General features: G+C 45.2%; 1 protein-coding gene across 4 annotated transcripts in view; it reads left to right on the top strand.

The window, feature by feature from the left end:
• Positions 1-24615, top strand: part of LOC140480058 (very-long-chain enoyl-CoA reductase-like) — a 96140-nt gene that overhangs the window by 31448 nt on the left and 40077 nt on the right. The window contains exon 1 of one of the 4 annotated variants that reach the window (XM_072574630.1): positions 471-515. The exons of the other annotated variants lie outside the window; for them this stretch is intronic. Coding sequence (XP_072430731.1) covers positions 486-515 — 30 coding nt within the window. The 5' untranslated portion in view covers positions 471-485. Of the gene's footprint in view, positions 1-470; positions 516-24615 lie in introns of those variants that run through there. 4 annotated transcript variants of the gene reach the window in all.

Below are 24615 nucleotides of genomic sequence, written 5' to 3'. Positions count from 1 at the left end.
CTGTTGCTCTGTAGCTTCAACAAGGTGGCAAGAAGAAATTGTCGATCAGCAACAGGGAGACAGGCAATAAAACCTGGTCGGACTTTTGCCAAGTGCAGAGAAAAACCTTTAATAAGCATTTTCCTCTCTGGAGAGAGGCAGGCTCTGATCATTGAGATTAATCTTAGTCCCAAGCCAGAGTGTAGGTTCAGCATTGCGTTGTAGCCAAATAGTTCAATCATGTCAGTATTCTGGGAAAAGTAGGGCTATCATATAAATGCTGACTCCACTCTTCTCAAATCCCTTTATTCCAGCTGAGGAGTTGCCTGGTTATTTTAAACAGATTACTCCACAATTCTGACAGCAGAGAGAAGTTGACATCTGAAAGTCAAAATATTTACTGTGAATTCTCCTCTTGTCTATTAATGCAAGGTGTCTTCTGCACAACAGTTTCAGTCTGAGTGTCTTGTGGTGCAGTGGTAACGTTCATACCTTTGGGTCAGGAGATGAAGGTTCAAGTCCCACTGAACCCAGAGGTGTGTATCACATTGTGTTTGATTTTAAAATGAATAAGAGATAAGTTCTTCCCAACTGGGTTGTTGGATTCTGGAGCCGAGAGAGTTCAGAGGTGAAATGTGAAAGCTTATGTTTGTAGTATGTTTTTTAAAAATGCAGTCTCTGCCTCCTTTATAACATGTTTCAGACTGACACACAGTTTGCATTGTATTCGTCTTCAAGATAACCTGACCCCCTTTACAGCATATCCCATCAAACCTATCAAGAGGCTGAATTTCCTCAATGGTTTCTCTCATCAGCAAGATACCCACAGGAAAGGGAGGAGAAGCAGAGAAAATATGTTTAATCTTCTGGATTTGTGCCATACCTTGGCCAACTTGGCATATAGTTCTGAACACCTGTGTAGTTTTTCAGTGTCACTAAATCTTCAGTTCGACTGTCAGCCCAACTTTGATTCAGGCAAAATTCACATTTCTTTTGCATGTGGTTCTTAAAGATAAAGTCGCCATAGTCTTACAAAGCCATAGGGCTGTGCTGTCTCATTAGAGAGATTTGACTGGTGGTGGTTTAACCTGAGGGTCACTACACCTCAGATGAGGGATGAGAGTGAGAAGGAGAGTCCTTCACAGTAACCTAAGCCAGTGTGGGAATTGAGCCCATGCTGTGAGGATCTCTTTGCATTGCAGAGCAGCTATGCAGCTAACTGACACCTATGTGTGGCGTTACGTCTTTATTGAACCTTTTTGATCCCCTGGGGAAGAAAAGCTACTGCAGTTGGCTATTGAGATGTGGAATTTGTTGAGCAGTGAGCGAGATCCTCTCTGTCCACTGCCCTTACAGTGAGATTAATCACTGATTTGCTCTGCGTTCCTCCCCTTTCACAGTCCAGTTGAGGATCAGCAAGGTCCTTTATACACATGCAAATTGGGCACTGCATTTGAGAGAAAAAGATCAATCGAATGTAATTAAAATCAATGAGCGGTGACACAGCAGTTGATTCATTTTAATCAATTTCCAAATAAATTGCCTCACAACGCCTTGAGGTTAACATTTTTTAATTTAGCCAATCTGCTTGTCTCAGCACTGTTTCAGCATTAGCTGAGCTGTGTGAACTCTCCAGGTCAATGTTTTTCAGAATGTATTCTCTGTATTGTCTCCTGACTATCTACTACTATCAGAAATATTACATTCATCCCACAAAGCAAGGGCGATAGATAATATAGGAAAGTACTTGTACTTTGATATCATGTTATTCAGAGACTCAGGATGCTGCCAATCACTTTACATAAAGTGTAATGGATGAACATTCCAGGGAGGCCCCTCTACACTGAGCCTGTAGGCTAACTGATAACAGCAACTGGAGCCCACAATTACAGACACTCGATTAAAAAATTGATAAATTCTGTCAGGGCTTGTGGTCAGAATAATTCTCTAGTGACCTTTGCTTGCAGGCTTGTGTGTGCATCTCTGTGCCTGTGTGTGCAAGTCCATGCCTGTGTGTGTGCATCTCTGTGCCTGTGCCTGTGTGTGAGTATGTGTGCCTCTGTGCCTGTTGTCTGTCTGTCTGTCTATCGCTCGGTGTCTCTGTCATAACATTGAATTTTCCTCACCCTGAAGGGATTATTTGGGAGGCAGTGGGACCAGCGAAATAGTGACAAGTTTGTTGGTACGAATATTCCTGGGCACTGTACCATCTCCAAGCTATTCCCCCAAAGTGAGCCATCTCAGGAATTGACAGAGGTGGTGTACAATGAAATCAATTAAGTCCCCACTTAGAGGCTATTTTTAAACTTTTGAAGGGCATTTTCCAGGCATTGGAAGACACTGCTGAGTCTGTTGGTCAACAGGTACTATGTGTCAGCCAGTGCCAGGTCCAGAAAGCTCTTGGAGATGGGCCGGGAGGGTTGTTAGTGCTCCTTGCCTGGCCCTGGGAATACTTTTCAACTTTTCACCAGTCAGGGCCTGGTCGAAGCCATCTCTGTTGAGGGATTTCCTTTCCACAATGATGGCTTTAACAACCGGAGGACCACTTTAATTTTAAAATTTCATGGTGGATCTGATAATCCTCAACCCAAACCTTAATGGCAGGGACATCATTCAAATACAGGTGAGTCATTTTGGGAGAAGCTAGGGTTTGGGAGAAACCAGAGCTGAAAATGTGTTGCTGGAAGAGCGCAGCAGGTCAGGCAGCATCCAAGGAACAGGAGAATCGACGTTTCGGGCATCAGCCCTTCTTCAGGAATCAAACCAGGACAAGAATCTGGGTTGAAGGATGGTCTGAGGGCTTATGGAACACCGGTGTTCATGACTAATTTAGATAATATGATAGAAACCATACACCCAAATGTGCTAATGACACAATGCTAGCTGTCATGATAAGCAATATGGATGTTAACAGAACATTATAAAGAAATATTAATAAATGAAGTGAAATGGCTCTGCCAAACAGACTTCAGTGTCGTCAAAGGTAAGGCTTGCATCTAAAAAGGGGAGACCAGATTCCAGCTAGATAATGAAAAATTAGAAAGAGCAGAGTCCAAAGAGACTTGGGGGATCCAGATACAGAGTTCATTGAAATTTCATTGTCAAGTACAAAACAAGGCTGCCCTTCGTATCTCAAGGAATCAAGTCTGATCCAAATCCCTGATGGGGATCCGTGGTTCAGTTCTGGGCACCACACCTTGAAAAGAGTGTGGTGTAGATATACCAGATTGAAACTGGGTTTCAAACAGTGATTACTGGTTATATTGTGTGAATATTGTATGAAATTTAGAAGGTTAAGGGGTGATTTGATCAATATTTTCAGGATACTAAGAGGAACAGATAAGGTACATAGTTTATCTTCACTGTTTGCAGAATCTAGGACAAGGACTCTAGTCTAAAAATTAGAGTCAGATCTCTCAATAATTTTCTTACTGAATAAAAGCAAAGTACCCTGGATTCTGGAGATCTAAAATAAAAACAGAATGTGCTGTAGAAACTCAGGAATTCTGGCAGCATTGGTGCAGAGAGAAATACATGATATTTGGATACACTTAAGGGATAAGGAACAAAGGTGAGGGCATGGAGTTAGTTTGTCGATCAGCCATGATTTTACTGAGTAAAAACCAAAAGAACTGTGGATGCTGGAAATCACTGAACTTACTGGAAATTACTGGAAGAGCTCAGCAGGTCTGGCAGCATCTGTGGAGAGAAATCCGAGTTAAAGTTTCAGTTCAGTGACCCTTTCTTAAATCTTACTGAATGCTGAAACAGGGTCAAGGGGTCAAATAGGGAATGGTAGAGCCATAGATTCATAGAAATGTACAGCATGGAAACAGACCCTTCGGTCCAACCTATCAATGCCAACCAGATATCCCAACCCAATCTAGTTCCACCTGCCAGCACCCGGCCCATACCCCTCCAAACCCTTCCTATTCATATACACATCCAAATGCCTCTTAAATGTTGCAATTGTCTCAGCCTCCACCACTTCCTCTGGCAGCTCATTCCATACACATACCACCCTCTGTGTGAAAATGTTGCCGCTTGGGTCTCTTTTATATCTTTCCCCTCTCACCCTAAACCTATGCCCTCTAGTTCTGGACTCCCCGACCCCAGGGAAAAGACTTGGTCTATTTATCCTATCCATACCCCTCATAATTTTGTAAACCTCTATACTGTAAGACAACAAGATGCATGAGCAGAAGTAGGCCATTTAGCCCATTGAGACTGCTATATCATTCAATTTGATCATGACTACTGCTCTTCCCTTGGTCATCAGAATTCCCACCACCCTCTGTGTGAAGTACTTGCCGCGTGTATCCCCCTTAAACTTTCCACCTCTCACCTTGAAAGTGTGACCTCTCGTTATGGAATCCTTCACCCTGGGAAAAAGCTTGTCTCTATCCATCCTGTCTATACCCTTCATGATTTTATAAACCTCAATCAGGTCCTCCCCATAATCTCCTTTTTTCAAATGAAAACAAACCTAACCTACTCAGCCTCTCTTCGTAGCTAGCACCTTCCATACCAGATAACCTCCTCTTAAACCTTCTCTGCACCCCCTCCAAAGCGTCCACATCCTTTTGGTAATGTGGCAACCAGAACTGTACACAGTATTCCAAATGTGGCCGAACCAACGTCCTGTACAATTTTAACATGACTTGCCAGCTCTTATACTCAATACCCCGTCCAATGAAGGCAAGCAAACTATATACTTTTTGACCACTCTAACCACCTGTGCAGCAACCTTCAGGGTACAATGGACCTGCACTCCCAGATCTCTCTGCCCATCAACTTTTCTCAAGGCTCTTCCATTCATTGTATAATTCGCTCTAGAATTAGTCTTGCACAAATGCATCACCTCACATTTGTCTGGATTGAAATCCATCTGCCACTTTTCCCCCCAACTCTCTAGTCTATCTATACCCTCCTGTATTCTTTGACGTACCCTTATACTTTCTGCTACTCCCCCAATCTTCCTGTCATCTGCAAACTTGCTGATCATACCAATAGTGCCCTCTTCCAGATCATTTATGTATATTACAAACAATAGTGGCCCCAACACTGACCCCTGTGGAACACCACTGGTCACCTTTCTCCATAATGAGAAACTCCCTTCAACTACTACTCTCTGTCTCCTGCTGCTCAACCACTTCTTTATCCACCTAGCTAGAACACGCTGCATATCATGTGACTTCACTTTCTCCATTAGTCTACCATGGGGAACCTTATCAAAAGCCTTACTAAAGTCCATGTATATGACACCAAAAGCCCTTCCTTCATCTATCAACTTGGTCACTTTCACGAAGAACTCTATTAAGTTGGTAAAGCACGATCTCCCCCGCACAAAACCATGTTGCCTATTACTGATAAGCCCATTCTTTCCTAAATATTAATAGATCCTATCCCTCCATACCTTCTCCAGCAACTTTCCCATCACCGACGTCAGGCACACTGGTCTGTAGTTACCCGGAATATTCCTACTACCCGTCTTGTACAGGGGACCACATGAGCAATCCTCCAGTCCTCCAGCACCTCACCTGTGTTTAAGGATGCCGCAAAGATATCTGTCAGGGCCCCAGCTATTTCCTCTCTCGCCTCCCTCAGCAACCTGGGATAGATCCCATCCGGTCCTGGGCATTTGTCCACCTTAATAACTTCCAGCCTACCCAACACATCTTCCCTACTTATGTCAACATGATCCAGACTGTTCAAACTTCCATCTGTAACCTCAAGATTTATCATGTTCCTCTCCTCAGTGAACACTGTCCCTAGTTAGAACATGTCTCTAGTGTTTGGCTTCATACTATCAGGTAAAAGGTGTTGCTCAGGAAATTTGTGCATTTGAGAAACAGTGTGGTTGGAGAAACAGTACAGGAAGAAAAACTAAGTGTCCTAACAAGATTGAACTTTTATCGACCCCCGCCTGCCTAGGAGCTGATGACAAAGGGAAGATTATACAAGATCAGGAAGTGTGAATATGGCAGGTGGTGGGGGTGTGGGAGGGCATGGGGACAGTCCAGAGAAGGGTGAGGTTAGCAGAGAGAAATTCAGAAAAAAAAATTGACAAGAAAATATAACCTATAAGGAAGAAAAAGCAGTAAAAGTAGAAGTTGAAAATGAGAAAGTTAGAGGGTTATGGAAATCAGGCTGGAGAATGGGACTAGCTGGGTAGCTCTTTCAGGAGCAAGTACTGATGCAGTGGTTCAAATAGCTTTTGTCCTGTAAAACTGTGATTCTATTAGATTCACTTGTCTGACCAATCTTGTATACTTCAAAATAGAACTCCAGTCTGACCAGTACACTAATTTCCAAATACTACTGGGTTTCCCTCTGGGAGAGAATGGCTGCCATTCAATGGTCTTGCAGCTTTAAATGTTTCAGTGACATCAGCTATGTTGCAGGGCTATGTGGAATGGCTATGATGCTGATTTAGTGAAGAATGCTTACGAGTGGTGGCAAATGATGAAAGGGGGTTGATTACATGAAATGCTGGAAGCAGTAGTCAGAGGAGTATTCGATATCACAAAGGTACCGATCATCATGACTGTCTCTGAGAAGAACAAGGGTGAAATGTTAGCTGGAATCTATTGGCGTGAGTCACTGCTGGAAGCAGGTGCAGGGAAAAAAGATACAGCTATAGACGGTCTTGGCAAAAACACAAGAGACAAACAAAAAGGCAAAGACTAACAATGATGTCGAGTGCAGTGACAGAGAATAAAAGATAATATTGATGATGAGCAGACTTACAAAGCTCAAATACATCAGAGCTACAGTTCCTCACAACTAAAAATAGAGAGCTGGAACTTTGTTTAAAAAGAGAAAATGATGAAAGTTCGCCGCAGAATTCTGAAGTAAAAGGTCAGTTTTAACCTTTTAGGGTGAGGGACAGGGGTGGGGAACCTGTGGCCTTAAAGCCACATGCAGCCTTCTTAGCCATTGTGTGTGGCCCTTTGAATGAATCCAAATTTTGCAGAACAAATCTTTTTTATTTTTTATTAATTTTTTTTCATCCTTTATTATTTTTATTTTAATCTTAAAATGAATGTATTTAAAATACCAGAGAGTAAAAGAAAATTCAATGAAATAATCCTCACAGACTGACCGCCACAATTAAAGTCCTTATTTGAAGCTAAGAAAGATCCGATTGAAATATGGAAAAATGCAATAGAATCCCCATGCCTTCAGCAACATGCACGAAAAATGCTTTCTTGCTTTTCAACCACTTATTGCTGCGAATCTACATTCTCCTACTTAACCAAAATCAAGATGCCTTTTAGGTCACAAATGACAGATATCCATCTAGAGGATCAGCTAAAACTGCAGACCTCCATGCTGCAACCAACTATTCAAATGCTTTCCGACAAAAAGCAGTCACAACAAAGTCATTAAAAGGTTAGTTAACTTTAGAATTAACTTTTTTTTAGTTGGTACATAGTAGATTTTACAAAATTATGTGAATTTTGAAGAATATATAATTGAAGTTTCTTGGATGTGGCCTTATTAGATTACAACTAACATAATGCGGCCTTCCAACATGAAAAGGTTCCCCACCTCTGGTGTGGGACCATCAGCAGAATTAATGATTAAAAAGATAGCAAGCATTGCTGTTCTGATTTGCAAGTGATATGGGTGTCACAGGCTTGGCCAGCATCTCTGACCGGCTTGAAAGGATATTGGAACGGGAGGGGGAGGATCCAGTTGTTGTGGTCCACGTTGGTACCAACAACATAGGCAAGTCTAGGGTGGAGGACCTGTTTGGGCATTACGAAGCACTAGGCAGGAAATTGAAGCACAGGTCCTCAAGGGTCATAATCTCCGGATTACTGCCCGAGCCACGTGCCAATTGGCATAGGGACAAGAAAATTAGGCAAGTAAACACGTGGCTAAGGGATTGGTGTGGGAAAGAGGGATTCCACTTCATGGGGCACTGGCATCAGTTTTGGAACAGGGGGGATCTGTACCGTTGGGACGGTCTCCACCTGAACCGATCAGGTACCAATGTTCTGGCGAAGAGGATAAATAGGGTGGTCAGTAGGACTTTAAACTTCTGAGTTGGGGGGAAGGGAAAGTGAAAGCAACAGGGAGTATGGAGGTAAATGGAAAGATAAGCAGCAGGATAGCATGTTTCCAGGCGGATTTAAAATTGAGGCAGACTGAGAATGCAGAAAAAAGCAAGGATAACTTAGGACATATGACTTACAACATCTCTAATAAGGAAGTTAGCATTAAGGCACTTTACCTGAATGCTCGTAGCATTCATAACAAAGCCGATGAATTAATGGCACAGATAATAGTGAATGATTATGATGTAGTAGGCATCACAGAGACTTGGTTACAGGGGGGTCAGGACTGGCAGTTAAACCTCCATGGTTTTTCGACTTATCGAAAAGACAGAGAGGTGGGCAGAGGGGGTGGAGTTGCCTTGTTAGTTAAGAACAAAATTAAATCTATGGTATTGAATGACATAGCGTCGGATGATGTGGAGTCTGTGTGGGTGGAATTGAGGAACCACAAAGGCAAAAAAACCATAATTGGAGTTGTGTACAGACCTCCTAACAGTGGTCAGGACCAGGGACGCAACATGTACCGGGAAATAGAGAAGGCATGTCAGAAAGGCAAGGTTACATTGATCATGGGTGACTTCAATATGCAGGTGGACTGGGTAAATAATGTTGCTAGTGGATCTAAAGAAAGGGAATTCATGGAATGCTTACAGGATGGCTTTTTGGAACAGCTAGTCATGGAGCCCACAAGAGAGCAGGCTATTCTGGACCTAGTGCTTTGCAATGAACCAGACTCTATAAAAGATCTTAAAGTAAGGGAACCCTTAGGAAGTAGCGACCATAATATGGTAGAGTTCAGTCTGGAGTTTGAAAGGGAGAAGGCGAAATCTGATGTAATGGTGTTACAGTTGAATAAAGGTAATTATGAGGGCATGAGAGAGGAACTGACTAAAATAGACTGGAAGCAGAGGCTAACCGGGAAGACACTAGAGCAAAAATGGCAGGAGTTTGTAGGTATAATTGAGGACACTGTACAGAGGTTCATTCCCAAGAAAAGAAAGATTAACCGGGGAGGGATTAGACAACCTTGGCTGACAAAGGAAGTCAGGAAATGTATTAAAGAAAAAGAGAGATCCTATAAAGTGGCTAAGAACAGTGGGAAATCAGAAGATTGGGAAGGATACAAAAGCCAACAGAGGATAACAAAGAGTGTAATAAGAAATGAGAGGATCAAATATGAAGGTAGGCTAGCCAGTAATATTAGAAATAATAGTAAAAGTTTCTTTCAGTACATAAGAAACAAACGACAGGCAAAAGTAGACATTGGGCCACTTCAAACTGATGCAGGGAGCCTAGTGATGGGAGATAAGGAAATAGCAGGAGAACTTAACAAGTACTTTGCGTCAGTTTTCACAGTGGAAGACAGGAGTAATATCCCAAAAATTAAAGGGTGTCACGGGGCTGAGTTGAGTATGGTTGCCATTACGAAAGAGATAGTGCTAGAAAAGTTAAAAAGTCTTAAAATTGATAAATCTCCTGGCCCCGATGGGATACACCCTAGAGTTCTGAGAGAGGTTGCTGAGGAAATAGCAGAGGCATTGGTTGAGATCTTTCAAGAGTCACTGGAGTCAGGAAAGGTCCCGGACGATTGGAAGATGGCTGTAGTAACCCCCTTGTTCAAGAAAGGATCAAGGCAAAAGATGGAAAATTATAGGCCAATCAGCTTAACCTCGGTTGTTGGTAAAATTCTAGAATCCATCATTAAGGATGAGGTTTCTAAATTCTTGGAAGAGCAGAGTCTGATTAGAACAAGTCAACATGGATTTAGTAAAGGGAGGTCATGCCTGACAAACCTGTTGGAATTTTTTGAAGAGGTAACAAGTAGGTTAGACCAGGGGAACCCAGTGGATGTGGTCTATCTGGACTTTCAAAAGGCCTTTGATAAGGTGCCACACGGGAGACTGCTGAGCAAGGTGAGGGCCCATGGTGTTCGAGGTGAGCTGCTGGGATGGATTGAGGATTGGCTATCTAACAGAAGGCAGAGAGTTGGGATAAAAGGTTCTTTTTCAGAATGGCAGCCGGTGACGAGCGGTGTCCCGCAGGGTTCGGTGCTGGGGCCACAGCTGTTCGCATTATATATTAATGATTTGGATGAGGGAACCGGGGGCATTCTAGCGAAGTTTGCCGATGATACAAAGTTAGGTAGACAGGCAGGTAGTACTGAGGAAGTGGGGAGGCTACAGAAGGATCTAGACAGGTTGGGAGAGTGGTCCAGGAAATGGCTGATGGAATTTAACGTGAGCAAGTGCGAGGTCTTGCACTTTGGCAAAAAGAATATAGGAATGGACTACTTTCTAAATGGTGAGAAACTTAATAAAGCCAAAGCACAAAGGGATCTGGGAGTGCTAGTCGAGGATTCTCTAAAGGTAAACATGCAGGTTGAGTCTGTGATTAAGAAAGCGAATGCAATGTTGTCTCTTATCTCAAGAGGGTTGGAATATAAAAGCAGAGATGTACTACTAAGACTTTATAAAGCTCTGGTTAGGCCCCATTTGGAGTACTGTGTCCAGTTTTGGTCCCCACACCTCAGGAAGGACATACTGGCACTGGAACGTGTCCAGCGGAGATTCACACGGATGATCCCTGGAATGACAGGTCTAGCATATGAGGAACGGCTGAGGATACTGGGATTGTATTCGTTGGAGTTTAGAAGATTAAGGGGAGATCTAATAGAGACGTACAAAATAATACATGGCTTTGAAAAGGTGGATGCTAGAAAATTGTTTCTGTTAGGCGAGGAGACTAGGACCCGTGGACACAGCCTTAGAATTAGAGGGGGTCATTTCAGAACGGAAATGCGGAGACATTTCTTCAGCCAGAGAGTGGTGGGCCTGTGGAATTCATTGCCACGGAGTGCAGTGGAAGCCGGGACGCTAAATGTCTTCAAGGCCGAGATTGATAGGTTCTTGTTGTCTAGAGGAATTAAGGGCTACGGGGAGAATGCTGGCAAGTGGAGCTGAAATGCGCCTCAGCCATGATTGAATGGCGGAGTGGACTCGATGGGCCGAATGGCCTTACTTCCACTCCTATGTCTTATGGTCTTATGGTCTTATTATTGTCTGTCCCTGATTGCCATGGAGAAGATGATGGTGAACTGCCTTCACGAACCGCTGCAGTCAATGTGTTGAATAGGCACACAAACTCCCTCCTTAAAGGAGAAAGTTCCAGGACTCTTGACCCAGCCATAATGGAGGAATAATCGTATTGTTCACAATCAGGATGGTGTGAGGTTTGGAGGGATATGAGCAGGTGGCAGTATGCCAATGCATCTGCAGCTTTTGTTCTCCTTGATGATGGTGGGTGGGCATTTGGAAGATGCTGTTGAAGTGACCTTGGTGAATTTGCTGCAGAGCATCTTGAAGATGGTCCAGTAAAGATGGCTGGAAGACAACATAATGTGGAGGTGCCAGTGTTGGACTGGGGTGGACATCACACAACACCAGGTTATAGACCAACAGGTTTATTCAATTTTTAATGTAATACAACATTGTTTATAACTGTGTTCTGAGGAAGGGTTACTTGACCTGAAATGTTAACTCTTATTTCTGTCCGTAGATGCTGCAAGACCTGCTGAGCTTTTCCAGCAATCTCCATTTTTGTTTACAGCTGATAACTATGCCGTTTCAAATTGAGGTTGTGATAGTGGTAGCAGAGAGAGTATATGTTTTAAGGTGTTGCATGGGCCCCCAGTCAAATAGTCAATATTGTCCTGGATGAAATTTTGCCGATTGAGTGTCATTGGAATTGAATTCATTTGAGAAGTGATGAAGAGCATTCCGGCACACTCCTGATGCGTGCCTTGTAGATAACCCGGTGTAAATGGAAATGATTACTGTTGACATATAAAGGAAATGTTAGTACAAGAAACAGCAGAAGCTCCATTATTGGCAGCTCTGTACACTAGGAATTAATTAATTATTAATTCACTATGTTTGAACCTGACTGTTTTAATACCTCGGGTTTCAACACCAAATATCGTCAATGGTATGATAGTGAATAATATTATAGCAATATTACAGTATTTAATTGTCATAATTGTCCAACTGCAAGGTTAGAAGTTCAGTAAGTTATTAAATTAAATACAGTTTAATAGTTTATTGGCTCAAATCTATTTACTATACAGTTACCTAGTTACAGCACAATTTTGAAGGCCTGTGTATGGAATGTCTGCACAAAAGCATACATTTTAACTTGACAACCTTTCCAGCTGTGCACATACCAGTATACGTGTAGGCACTGAAACCACAGACACAATTCAGAAGCAACAGGTTATAATCACTGTTGTATCACAGTCATCTAATACTGTAATGGAATCATACAAAAAGAGAGCAGTTCAACTCCACCTTGCCTTAGGTGCCTGATTTATCAGACATCAATACGCTCTGACCTTCAATTTTGCTTTATTTTTATTCTCTCATGGGATAGAGACAATTTATTGCCCTTGAATAGTGTGGTTGGCTCACCATATCAAAGGACTGGTAAGAATGAGTAATATTACCATGGATCTGGAGTCAAAAACTAATGGCCGACTCTCTTCTCTAAAAGGTATTAGTGAACTGGGTGAGTTTTAGAACCTCTACAGGAGCAGGCCATTCAACCCATCAAGTCCACACTGGCCGAAAGGCATCCCACCTAGACCCACCCCTCTGCTATATCCCTGTAGCCCTACATATGCGATGCTTAATCTGCCTACCTACATATCCCTGGACACAATGGACAATTTAGCACGGCCAATCCACTCAACCAGTGCATCTTTGGACTGTAGGAGGAAACCAGAGCACCCGGAAGGGATCCACGCAGATTCTGCAAATTCAAACAGTCTGTTGCTCGAGAATGGAATTGAACTGGGGTCCCTGGCACTGAGAGGTAGCGGTGCTAACCGCTGAATCACCTGTGCCACTCCGTGTATCCCATGGTCTAGTGGGAAGGCGGATCCCTTTGCATATCAATACTTCTAACGATTCTGCCATTCACTGTTTAATTTCCACCTGTACTTGACTTTTCAGTGAGTTCTAGCGGGGAGGGGAGGCTGAGAGGAGGGTCCAGGAGTGCAGCATATGCTGATGCTGATTTCTGTGGGCAGGAAGCTGCACAGTGAAACTGACAGACAAAGTGGCCTGTCAGTATCACCCAGCGGAGGAAAGATAAAATGGGGGAATGACAGGGAAAGCAGGGGGTCGGGAAGAGCATGGCTAGGGGTGGTGGGGCAGGACCAGGCATAGCAGGAGCTTGTCTGGTTAGGGGGGTCTGGGCTGTGGGTGATTGCCATCCGCAACATGGAGTAGTGGGTGTCCGGGATTGCCAGTGTGAGGCCCTCCACGGAACAGTGAATGCTGGCATTTAGTTTGCATAAGGTGTGTCGGCCCAGGAAGGCAACTGCAGGTAGCAGAAATGATAGACACATCAGGGACAGTGGTTTGATACTAAAGTTCACGGGTTGGGTGAGTGGCTGTGTCATGGGCACTACCGAAACCCCTACCGTACGGACAGTCTTGGAACTCGGTAAAGTTCCTCAGAGGGAGGCGCAGATGAGTGGGTGGCCCCGGAACCCACCAGAAAGGATTTGAGCCACTCCCTCCCACTTCCACATCCCTCATCGGATTTTCCAATGGGGAGTTGGGAGAGTCGCATTGAGACCGCCTGCAGAACCTCCCTCTCACGGCAGCCCTAGTTTGTTCCAGAGGCACGGGGGAAGGGATTAGCCATAGTGTAGGCAGTCTGGTGAGGCTGCCACTGTGGGGTGGTGAGCTGTGGCTGCTGTGCCTGTGGGGAGTGAGGGGGGGGGGGATGGAGGGGCCTCGTTGTTCCTGCTTGGGTGGTAACCAGCAGCGTCTAGCCAATTGGCCTGGTTTGCTGCAGTTCCAGCATGGTCCTTTACAGAACCCTATAGGTCCCTGTACTGGTCTGGCTGTGTCCCTCAGGCGGGTCCCTGTACTGGTCTGGCTGTGTCCCTCAGGCGGGTCCCTGTACTCGTCTGGCTGTGTCCCTAGTGAGGGTCCCTGTACTGGTCTGGCTGTGTCCCTCGTGAGGGTCCCTGTACTGGTCTGGCTGTGTCCCTAGGGCGGGTCCCTGTACTGGTCTGGCTGTGTCCCTAGTGAGGGTCCCTGTACTGGTCTGGCTGTGTCCCTAGGGCGGGTCCCTGTACTGGTCTGGCTGTGTCCCTAGTGAGGGTCCCTGTACTGGTCTGGCTGTGTCCCTAGTGAGGGTCCCTGTACTGGTCTGGCTGTGTCCCTCAGGCGGGTCCCTGTACTGGTCTGGCTGTGTCCCTAGGGCAGGTCCCTGTACTGGTCTGGCTGTGTCCCTCAGGCGGGTCCCTGTACTGGTCTGGCTGTGTCCCTAGTGAGGGTCCCTGTACTGGTCTGGCTGTGTCCCCAGGGCGGGTCCCTGTACTGGTCTGGCTGTGTCCCTAGGGTGGGTCCCTGTACTGGTCTGGCTGTGTCCCTAGTGAGGGTCCCTGTACTGGTCTGGCTGTGTCCCTAGGGCGGGTCCCTGTACTGGTCTGGCTGTGTCCCTCGTGAGGGTCCCTGTACTGGTCTGGCTGTGTCCCTCGTGAGGGTCCCTGTACTGGTCTGGCTGTGTCCCTCGTGAGGGTCCCTGTACTGGTCTGGCTGTGTCCCTCGTGAGGGTTCCTGTACTGGTCTGGCTGTGTCCCTAGTGAGGGTTCCTGTACTGGTCTGGCTGTGTCCCTAGGGCGATCTGATTGTGCAATTCAGGGAAATGCCCCCGTCTGACTTGGTGTGGTGAACAGCCCATTCCTATCCAGGTTAGTGAGTGTGGTCAAGGTGTCTCCCCAGGATGTTGCCTGCCAGGTTAAGTTATGTAGTTTGTATACATGGGCATATGTAGGGAGCATGCAATTGACAAGAGTCTGTACAGCCAGTTTCTCATTCTCTGGATGCCTGCTGAGGAATTCCAGACCTCCCTAAAGCAATGAAGTCTGGCAGGGGCTCACCTGTTTTCTGCAGACACTGGGTATCAGCACCAAAGTCTGCGTGCTGCCTTGCACTAGTTTTTATCGCCTCCTTCACAGTGCTGTCCAGCCATCTGTCGCAGTCTGCAGCAGTGTCCCAGGGTTACTTGGGGAAGTTAATGGTGGGGCGAATGGTCATCCAGTGGGTGCTGTATGCAAGTAGTAACAGGGTCTGGACATCTTGCAGCAGACAGTTGTAAATAGTGGAAATTTGTAGCAGCCAACTATAAAATGGCGAGTGGTCTTTGCAATGGGTCTGGGGCATCTCATGTGGAAAGTCAGGAGGCATGGGATAGAGGGAAATTTGGCCAGTTGGATATAAAACTGGCAAACCGGTCGAAGTCAGAGCTTGGTGGTAGATGGTAAATATTCAGCCTGGAGCCCAGTTACAAGTGGAGTTCCGCAGGGATCAGTTCTGGGTCCTCTGCTGTTTGTAATTTTTATTAATGACTTGGAAGAGGGAGTCGAAGGGTGGGTCAGTAAATTTGCAGATGATATGAAGATTGGTGGAGTTGTGGTTAGTGAGGAGGGCTGTTGTCAGCTGTAAAGGGACTTCGATATGATGCAGAGCTGGGCTGAGGAGTGGCAGATGGAGTTCAACCCTGCCAAGTGTGAGGTTGTCCATTTTGGAAGGACAAATAAGAATGCAGAATACAGGGTTAACGGTAGGGTTCTTAGTAAGGTGGAGGAGCAGAGGGATCTTGGGGTCTATGTTCATAGATCTTTGAAAGTTGCCACTCAGGTGGATAGAGTTTGTAAGAAGGCCTATGGCATATTAGCGTTCATTAGCAGAGGGATTGAATTCAAGAGTCGTGAAGTGAGGTTGCAGCTGTACAGGACCTTGGTTAGGCCACATTTGGAGTACTGTGTGCAGTTCTGGTCGCCTCACTTTAGGAAAGATGTGGAAGCTTTGGAGAGGGTGCAGAGAAGACTTACCAGGATGTTGCCTGGAATGGAGAACAGGTCGTACGAGGATAGGTTGAGAGTGCTAGGCCTTTTCTCACTGGAACGGCGAAGGATGAGGGGTGACTTGATAGAGGTTTATAAGATGATCAGAGGAATAGATAGAGTAGACAGTCAGAAACTTTTTCCCCGGGTACAACAGAGTGTTACAAGGGGACATAAATTTAAGGTGAAAGGTGGAAGGTATAGGGGGGACGCGCTGCCTGTGGGAGTGGCAGAGTCAGAATCATCCGTGACCTTTAAGCGGCAATTGGATAGGTACATGGATGGGTGCTTAAGCTAGGACAAATGTTCGGCACAACATCGTGGGCCGAAGGGCTGTATTGTTCTATGTTCTATGTTCTATGGCCTGGACCTCTGTGTGTCTCCAGGGCTTATCAAGGGGAGTAGATCCAATCATAATATGAGGAAATTGGCATTCAGTGCCCTGGTTTTTCAGGGCAGCAGCCGTGCTGTGTGTGAGCCTGATGTTATTGTCTGGGTTGGGCAGCGGTAGTGAGTCAGGCTGCCCAGCGGCTGCTGTATCCTGCTGCCAGCTTCTCGTGGGCTGCATGGTAACAAGGGCAGCCACTTCATGTAGCAGCGGGTCTGGCTCAGGGGCTGGGGCTGGGGCTGGGACTGGTCAGGGAAGTTTCAGGTACTCCTCGGCGTAGGGTGGCAGGGCTGTGCCCGGGGTGGTAGGGCTCGGGGATTTCTTGCCGCGGTTTGTACTTTAGGGGGCTGGTGGTGTTTGGCAATATCCTGAAATTTTGCGAGACACTGTGACATGTAGACAGTGTCCCATGAGGGATCCCCGTGCCACCACCCCCTGTAATGGCCGGGGTCCAGTAATCAATTTTATTAATTTTGAGGGACCCCCTCATATGGCCAATTCCCTTGAGAACAGGAGTATAGGTCCCTTGTCAAGGGGATAACGTAGCGGCTGTCGCCTGTGTGTTTTAGCATGGTGTCTGTCAGTCACCCAGGTGTAACAAGAGCATCTCCTACCTTGTTCTCAAAGCTTCAGTATTTACTATGCCTTTTCAGGGTAGTCTTGTACCGTTCTCACCACTAGGTTGGGTTTGCCCGGCTCCCACAGCTGGCATCTTCCACCAGACGGTGGATATCCGTGCGCCCATGGGGTCCTGGATGATTTGTAAGTGCTGTATTTAGGTTTCGAGGCAAAACAAAACAGAGATGGAGAGCTAACAGAACACACAGGCAGTGAGTGATTGACAGGTTAGGCAATAAAAGTCACTCAAGCGTGTAATCGCTGCCCGCAAAGTAAACTTAACACTTCAGGGCGGAACAAACATGGCCAGATGGGACACCTGAAATTAACAAAGCAAGCACTCAGTAAACCACAGAACACGCAGGCACAGCCAAAACAAATTCTTAGACAGCACAGGACAGGACAAAACAGCAGGCCCAAGTCAATTTAATTTGAGCTGTGGATATACCAGTAGTAAAGCGAGAATTTGATGAGTGGTCTCTCCACGAATGTTTGCCTAATTTTCTCTGCCTGACCGTCTTTCTCCTGGCTAGATCAGGTTTGTGACAGAAGTCCTGGCTCAAGTCGGATCATGCATGGGCCAAATTAATGTTTGTTGCAAAAAAAAAATTTAGGTAGATAATTTAGCACAGCTGACAACCTCTGCAGGCCCAGTCCACGCTGCTCAATTCCGAATTACCGGCTGCCAGTTAACCTACTTTCCCACCAGGCTACCTCCACAGGCCAAGCCACTACTCAATTTCCAAATTGTAGCAGCCGGCTGCCAACTAGTTAAATTTGGTGATTAACTTATTCGCTTAGCAGACTACCTCAACAGGCCGAGTCTTGGCAGCAATTTAGGAACCGAGTCACTACTCAACTTCCAAATTGCAGTAGCTGAAGCCAATTCGCTGCAGATCAGAATTGTGGCCATCCTCCACAGTCATCCAGCCTTTCTCTGCTCTGACCCTCTGGGCAGGGCTGGCTGCCTGCCAGGTAAGAATTGGATTACCTGGCTCGCTTACCCTGTTGAGAGAGAGAGAGAGAGAGAAAAGGGCCTGCCGACTAACGCCAAACTGTCAGAGAAATTTGCCCGGTAAATTGGAGATCACAAAGCACAGTCCGAAGTGAAATTGACAAACAGTGTATTAGTGCAGCGATATCGCGGAACAGAAACTGACTAAGCTGAAACAGTACAGACAGTCTGCTCACGCATGTCAAAAAGTCTCTTCCCAGACTGAGGATAAGACCAATTTTTATTTTTTATTATTTTTTTCTTTTTTTTAAATTTTTTTTCTTTTTTTCTTTTTTTTTCTTTTTTTTTGGTTTTTTTTTTATCTGTGCAATGGTTGATCTGTTTTTTTTTTCCCTTAACCCCCACACTACCACCTAAGTGCGGTAGTGCTTATTTTTATCCCCTGCACCCATAGTGCGTGTGTGCAGGTGTGAGACACAGTGAAAGACACAAAGTGCACAAATCTTTATTCAATTTCCACCACCAGGAAGATAGGAAAAACACCCGGGTGGCCAGTGACGAGCACTGCCCTTCAAACCACAGGGCAATGCTGTGTGAAGACCAATTTTTATAATGATCTTGTGCAATTAAGGCTAATTAAAAATGGGGGAAATACAATGTATCTGGAAATAGAGTAATCTAGTTACAAGGATGCTAATCGGAAAACATGATTTGCAGATGCCGGTGTTGGACTGGGGTGTACAAAGTTAAAAATCACTCAACACCAGGTTATAGTCCTGATCACTTGATGAAGGAGTGTCGATCCGAAAGCTAATGTGCTTCCAATTAAACCTGTTGGACTATAACCTGGTGTTGTGTGATTTTTAAAATCGGAAAACAGTTATTGGATGAATGTCCTGTTCCTTCACACAATGCAACATCCTGACAGTATCGATGGTTCCATCCCTCTTCACAGGTAGGTGTTAGTGTCTCCTCTGAAGTGGTGAGGTGCTTCCATTGTCTTGTCCTGGGAGCAGTGCTCTTGCTGGTGCCTTTCTGTCTGACCTGCTCTTTGTGTGGCTTTGGTATTGCTGGGTTGGGAAACTAGCCTTGGGGCTTTGGGATAGCTGTGTTGCTCTGACATTGTTAGTGGGAGCTTGAAATGTATTTCCTTGTCTGTGAATGCTGTTTAGTTTGGCTTGTCAGCCTGCTTGATCCCTGCTGAGGTATTCTGGGTATTTTTGGTACCATTGGCCAATTTTGCTTGGTTGGCAGGATGGCAGATCTTTTCCCACAGAAGGTATAGAAGGAGTGGGGGTGTGCAATGCTGGTCCAATCAGAGGCCAGCAGCTAACATGTTCACCAGTACCTGAAGGTGGCTGATATGGACATGACAATGAGAGGATGTTCAGGATTGGGAGGTAAGTCATGGTCATAGAATCATAGAGTCATGGAGATGTACAGCATGGAAACAGACACTTCGGTCCAACCCATCCATGCTGACCAGATATCCCAACCCAATCTAGTCCCACCTGCCAGCACCCGGCCCATATCCCTCTAAACCCTTCCTATTCATGTACTCATCTAAATGCCTTTTAAATGTTGCAATCGTACCAGCCTCCACCACTTCCTCTGGCAGTTCATTCCATACTCATACCACTCTCTATGTGAAAACGTTGCCCCTTAGGTGTCTTTTATATCTTTCCCCTCTCACCCTAAACCTATGCTCTCTAGTTCTGGACCCGACCCCAGGGAAAAAAACTTTGTCTATTCATCCTATCCATGCCCCTCATGATTTTGTAAACCTCTATAAGGTCACCCCTCAACCTCCGATGCTCCAGGGAAAACCACCCCAGCGTGTTCAGCCTCTCCCTGTAGCTCAAATCCTCCAACCCTGACAACATCTTTGTATATCTTTTCTGAACCCTTTCAAGTTTTACAACATCTTTCTGATAGGAAGGAGACCAGAATTGCATACAATATTCCAACAATGGCCTAACCAATGTCCTGTACAACCACAACATGACCTCCCAACTCCTGTACTCAATACTCTGACCAATAAAGGAAAGCATACCAAATACCTTCTTCACTATCCTATCTACCTGCGACTCCACTTTCAAGGAGCTATGAACGTGCACTCCAAGGTCTCTTTGTTCAGCAACAGTCCCTAGGACCTTACCATTAAGTGTAAAAGTCCTGCTAAGATTTACTTTCCCAAAATGCAGCACCTCGCATTTATCTGAATTAAACTCCATCTGCCACAGTTTCAGCCCATTGGCCCATCTGGTCAAGATCCTGTTGTAATCTGAGGTAACTACCTTCGCTGTCCACTCACCTCCAATTTTGGTGTCATCTGTAAACTCTACCTCTTATGCTCACATCCAAATCATTTGTGTAAATGACAAAATGTAGAGGGCCCAGCACCGATCCTTGTGGCACTCCACTGGTCACAGGCCTCCAGTCTGAAAAACAACCCTCCACCACCACCCTCTGTCTTCTACCTTTGAGCCAGTTCTGTATCCAAATGGCTAGTTCTCCCTGTATTCCATGAGATCTAACCTTGCTAATCAGTCTCCCATGGGGAACCTTGTCGAACGACTTACTGAAGTCCACATAGATCACATCTCCTGCTCTGCACTCATCAATCCTCTTTGTTATTTCTTCAAAAACTCAATCAAGTGGTCAGACAGCTTTCACAGGTGGGGGTCACAGTAAAGGATTTAGAGGGGAGGCGAGTAGACCACAGCAGGCCCCTCCTATTCTTGATGCTCTCACTTGATCAGGCACTGACTATCTTGATTGAAGTTAAAAATCACCCGGTTATAGGTTACAGGTTTATTTGGACATACAAACTTTTGGAATGCTGCCCTTTCATTAGGTACCTAGTGGGGCAGCATCATAGGACAAAGAATTTATGGTAAAATATCAAAGTGTCATATAACTGATGCACTGTATTGAACAATCCTAGATTGCTGTTCAGTCTTTAATCACTTAGAATGGGTTGCAGGTTTAAATTCATTAATATGAAATCACACTCACATACTCATGCAGACCCTCTCTCATACACATGTTCTCTCTCAGGTGCGCGTGTGCGTGCACAGATACACACACACACCATCTCACAGGCATATACTCCGTCATACTCGCACACACTCTATCAACCACGCACACCCGTATACACTCTCACATGCGCGCGCGCGCACGCGCACACACACACACACACACAAACAATGTCTCGCTCTCCCTCACATGCATGACATACACATATATGTCTATGGGGTGAATTTGCATTTGCAGATATGTTCTATTTTGTTCAAAAGACACACAATCTATAGGCTGTCAGTCCATGTGACATTTTATAAATTCCTATTTTGGAAGTAGAACCAGTCTGACTCAAGGATGGAATACAGACAGGCTCTAACCTCAGGCTTTCAATGCATTGTCTGAGCTGAGATATCAGTTTTTATTTATAAAACCTTGTTATCTTGGGAATGTGACTTTAAAAACATCTGGGATTTACGTCTTAATGAATTGAAACCTGCAACCCATTCTCAGTGATTAAAGACTTAACAGCAATCTAGGTTTGTTCAATACATCACGTCAATTGCATGACACTTTGACCTTTTACTATAAATTCTGTGTCCTTTGATACTACCCCACTAGCTACCTGATGACAGAGCAACGCTTTGAAAGCTTGAACTTCCAAATAAACCTGTTGGACTATAACCTGGTGTTGTGATTTTTAACATTGTCCACCCCAGTCCAACATGGACACCTCCACATCATGGCTACCTTGAATGAGGGATTGCCTTCCTCCAGAGAGACTACAATCGTGCCACCCAGATTTACTTCCCCACCTCTGCAGCTGAGTCGACTATAACTAGCAAGACAAACCTATTAAATGATCATTATTTAGCTTGGTGGGAAGCCTGAGCATGGGTTTCTGTGTCTACACTTCACCTTGGTGGAGATGGGAAGATGATGAATTACTCGCATTCCAACCTACTGCCTGATTAGATAGCCTTCTTGCTTCCAAACATTTATACAGACCAGAAAATAACCTCCTCAACATTTCAGGTCACCTTTTCCTGAGGAACAGAACCTTACCTTTCAGATCAACACTTTGCATCTATCTACTCAACGCTGAACTCAACAACTTTGTGGGCGGCACGGTGGCACAGTGGTTAGCACTGCTGCCTCACAGCGCCAGAGACCCGGGTTCAATTCCCGCCTCAGGCGACTGACTGTGTGGAGTTTGCACGTTCTCCCCGTGTCTGCGTGGGTTTCCTCCGGGTGCTCCGGTTTCCTCCCACACTCCAAAGATGTGCAGGCCAGGTGAATTGGCCATGCTAAATTGCCCGTAGTGTTAGGTAAGGGGTAGATGTAGATGTTGATGTAGGGGTAGGGGTATGGGTGGGTTACGCTTCGGCGGGGCGGTGTGGACTTGTTGGGCCGAAGGGCCTGTTTCCACACTGTAAGTAATCTAATCTAATCTAAAAGTAATCTAATCTAATCTTTAGGTTACGATTCCAGTCTCCATCATGTTCTGTGTTTTCATTTCCTCGTTTTTAAATTATTTTGCTTGATCAGTCTTGATTTTTAAAAACTATTTTCAGATTATATCCAAATGGTTTTGTATAACCCATCCATGCCTCATTTAGACATGACTTTGGTTTCTTTATTGTATCTGTTACCCCTCTCTTTGGCTGTTATATCACAAAATCTTTTACATTTAATTTCTCCTTCGCCTGACCCTATCACAGACCTTTGTTTGAGTTCTTCTGGTCACCCCCAACTACTTTATACTGTCTGAAAACATGCTTACATTTTAACTTTTCTTCAATTCTGATGAGAAGGTCCCTCAATCCAAAACGTTAACCCTATTTCTGTCCTCTGAGTCTGAGTTTTTCCAGCATTTGTTTTGTTTCTCATTATCATGTTGGTGAGTCCAGTGCCAGTGTGTATTGGGGGTGCATGTTACTGTTGAGTTTGTGGCAATGTAATACAATTGCAGCCAAAACTGTGCAGTAAATAGTGCTACAGTTAAAATTGTGTTGAAAATTGATTATCAACATTGTTGTGTATAGTCAGTTATCTTATTGCATCATATTCATTGCGTGTTTTTGCGGACACAGTATTTAATATGGAACAAATTCTGTGCAGTACATTCCAAGCTGTACACATGTGTATCTTGTTCAGAGCGTTGTTGCTGCTGCTTAACATTATTATCACTTGTAGTTGTACAGACTACAGTTAGGCTGTGTATCGTGCAAGTGTATCACCACAATAACTAACCATGAAGCTATTGCGGGTAGGGAGATCATTTGACTTATCTTGTTCATTCTAGCTATAATGTAAAGGCAATCTAGCTCATCCTACTCTCCTGTTATTTCCCTGTGATCCTGCAAATGATTTCTCTTCAGATAATTGTCTAGTTTTCTTTTTTTTTTGTAAATATTTTTTATGGAGAAAAAAGATTTTAATTTTTTTACAAAATCACTACAAAATAGTATAACAACCTCATAATATAATGACAATAATAACAGAAAACAGACTACTACTCTACTCCATAAACCACTAAGGAGAGGGAGAAAGTTTTAAAAAAAGCCCCTAAAAAATACAACTTCCAAAACTACCAGATCAAAACTCCCCACAGCTACTTCAACAACATACCAGTATATAACACTTTCCCCCTTGCCCACAGGGGGCGCTAATACTACCCATTAACCCCTCCATGGCTCCTTCTAGGTGAAGCCGCGCTCTTGCCCCAGAAAACACAAGTGAGAAAAAACACACACATCTTATAACAAGAAAGTTAAAAGTGGGCATTCAACCCACCCACTCCATACTGTAACCCTAGGCACTCGTAGAACAGAAATATATAACCTCTTCTCCCTCCCCACCCCCCATCCCATTCCAGAAGAGAAAAACAAAAGGAAATGATATGAAAAAAAGAACAAAGGATGATGGGAGGGGAGAGAGAAGGAAGAAGAGAGAGAAAAAGAAAAAAAAATTATGACCACCACATATATGTAGGGGAATGGGTCTGGGTGGGTTGCGCTTCAACGGGTTGGTGTGGACTTGTTGGGCCGAAGGGCCTGTTTCCACACTGTAAGTAACCTAATCTAATCTAATCTAATCTAATATATTAAACAAAAACGCCCCCTGACAATCAGGTAGACCAGGCAAATTACAGGGAAAAACAAAATAAACATTGTCCATAGCGGCTGTCGTCAGGGAGCCGTTGCTCAGGAATCCACACCCCCGTACTCGCGGGATCGAGTGGCTGTCGGAGGGGAGGGCCGTGGCGGCGAGGGCGACCAGGGTCGGGGACGTGCTGGGTGCCGGGGGCCTGGGCTGGACGCTGCCGCAGGACATAGCGAGCAGGGCAGCGGTAGACGTCCGGTACGTGGCCACCGCCATCCGACGCCTTAAAATGGCGGTGCTCGGACCCGACGTAGTGCACCAGTTGGAGGACGCTCAGGTGTGCGGTGGGATCCCGTCCGCGCTCACCCCGGCCCGGACGGAATTTCACATTGGGCCCAAGGTCCCGTACTTCCCGCGGGAGCCTGTGCCCCACAACCTGAGCCGCCTCCGGAATTTTAATTTTGTCTCGTTCAAGGATGTGAAAAGAAGGGCCCTGTGTAGACTGCTGCTGCACACCGTCCACCTCTTCTCCCTCATCCACCGTCCGGACACGCCTTGGTGTGCC

The sequence above is a fragment of the Chiloscyllium punctatum genome, chromosome 7 (assembly GCF_047496795.1).
Source record: "Chiloscyllium punctatum isolate Juve2018m chromosome 7, sChiPun1.3, whole genome shotgun sequence".
NCBI classification, from domain to species: Eukaryota; Metazoa; Chordata; class Chondrichthyes; order Orectolobiformes; family Hemiscylliidae; genus Chiloscyllium; species Chiloscyllium punctatum.
The sequence above is the reverse complement of the archived record's forward strand: the minus strand, read 5'-3'. Positions and strand labels throughout refer to the sequence as shown.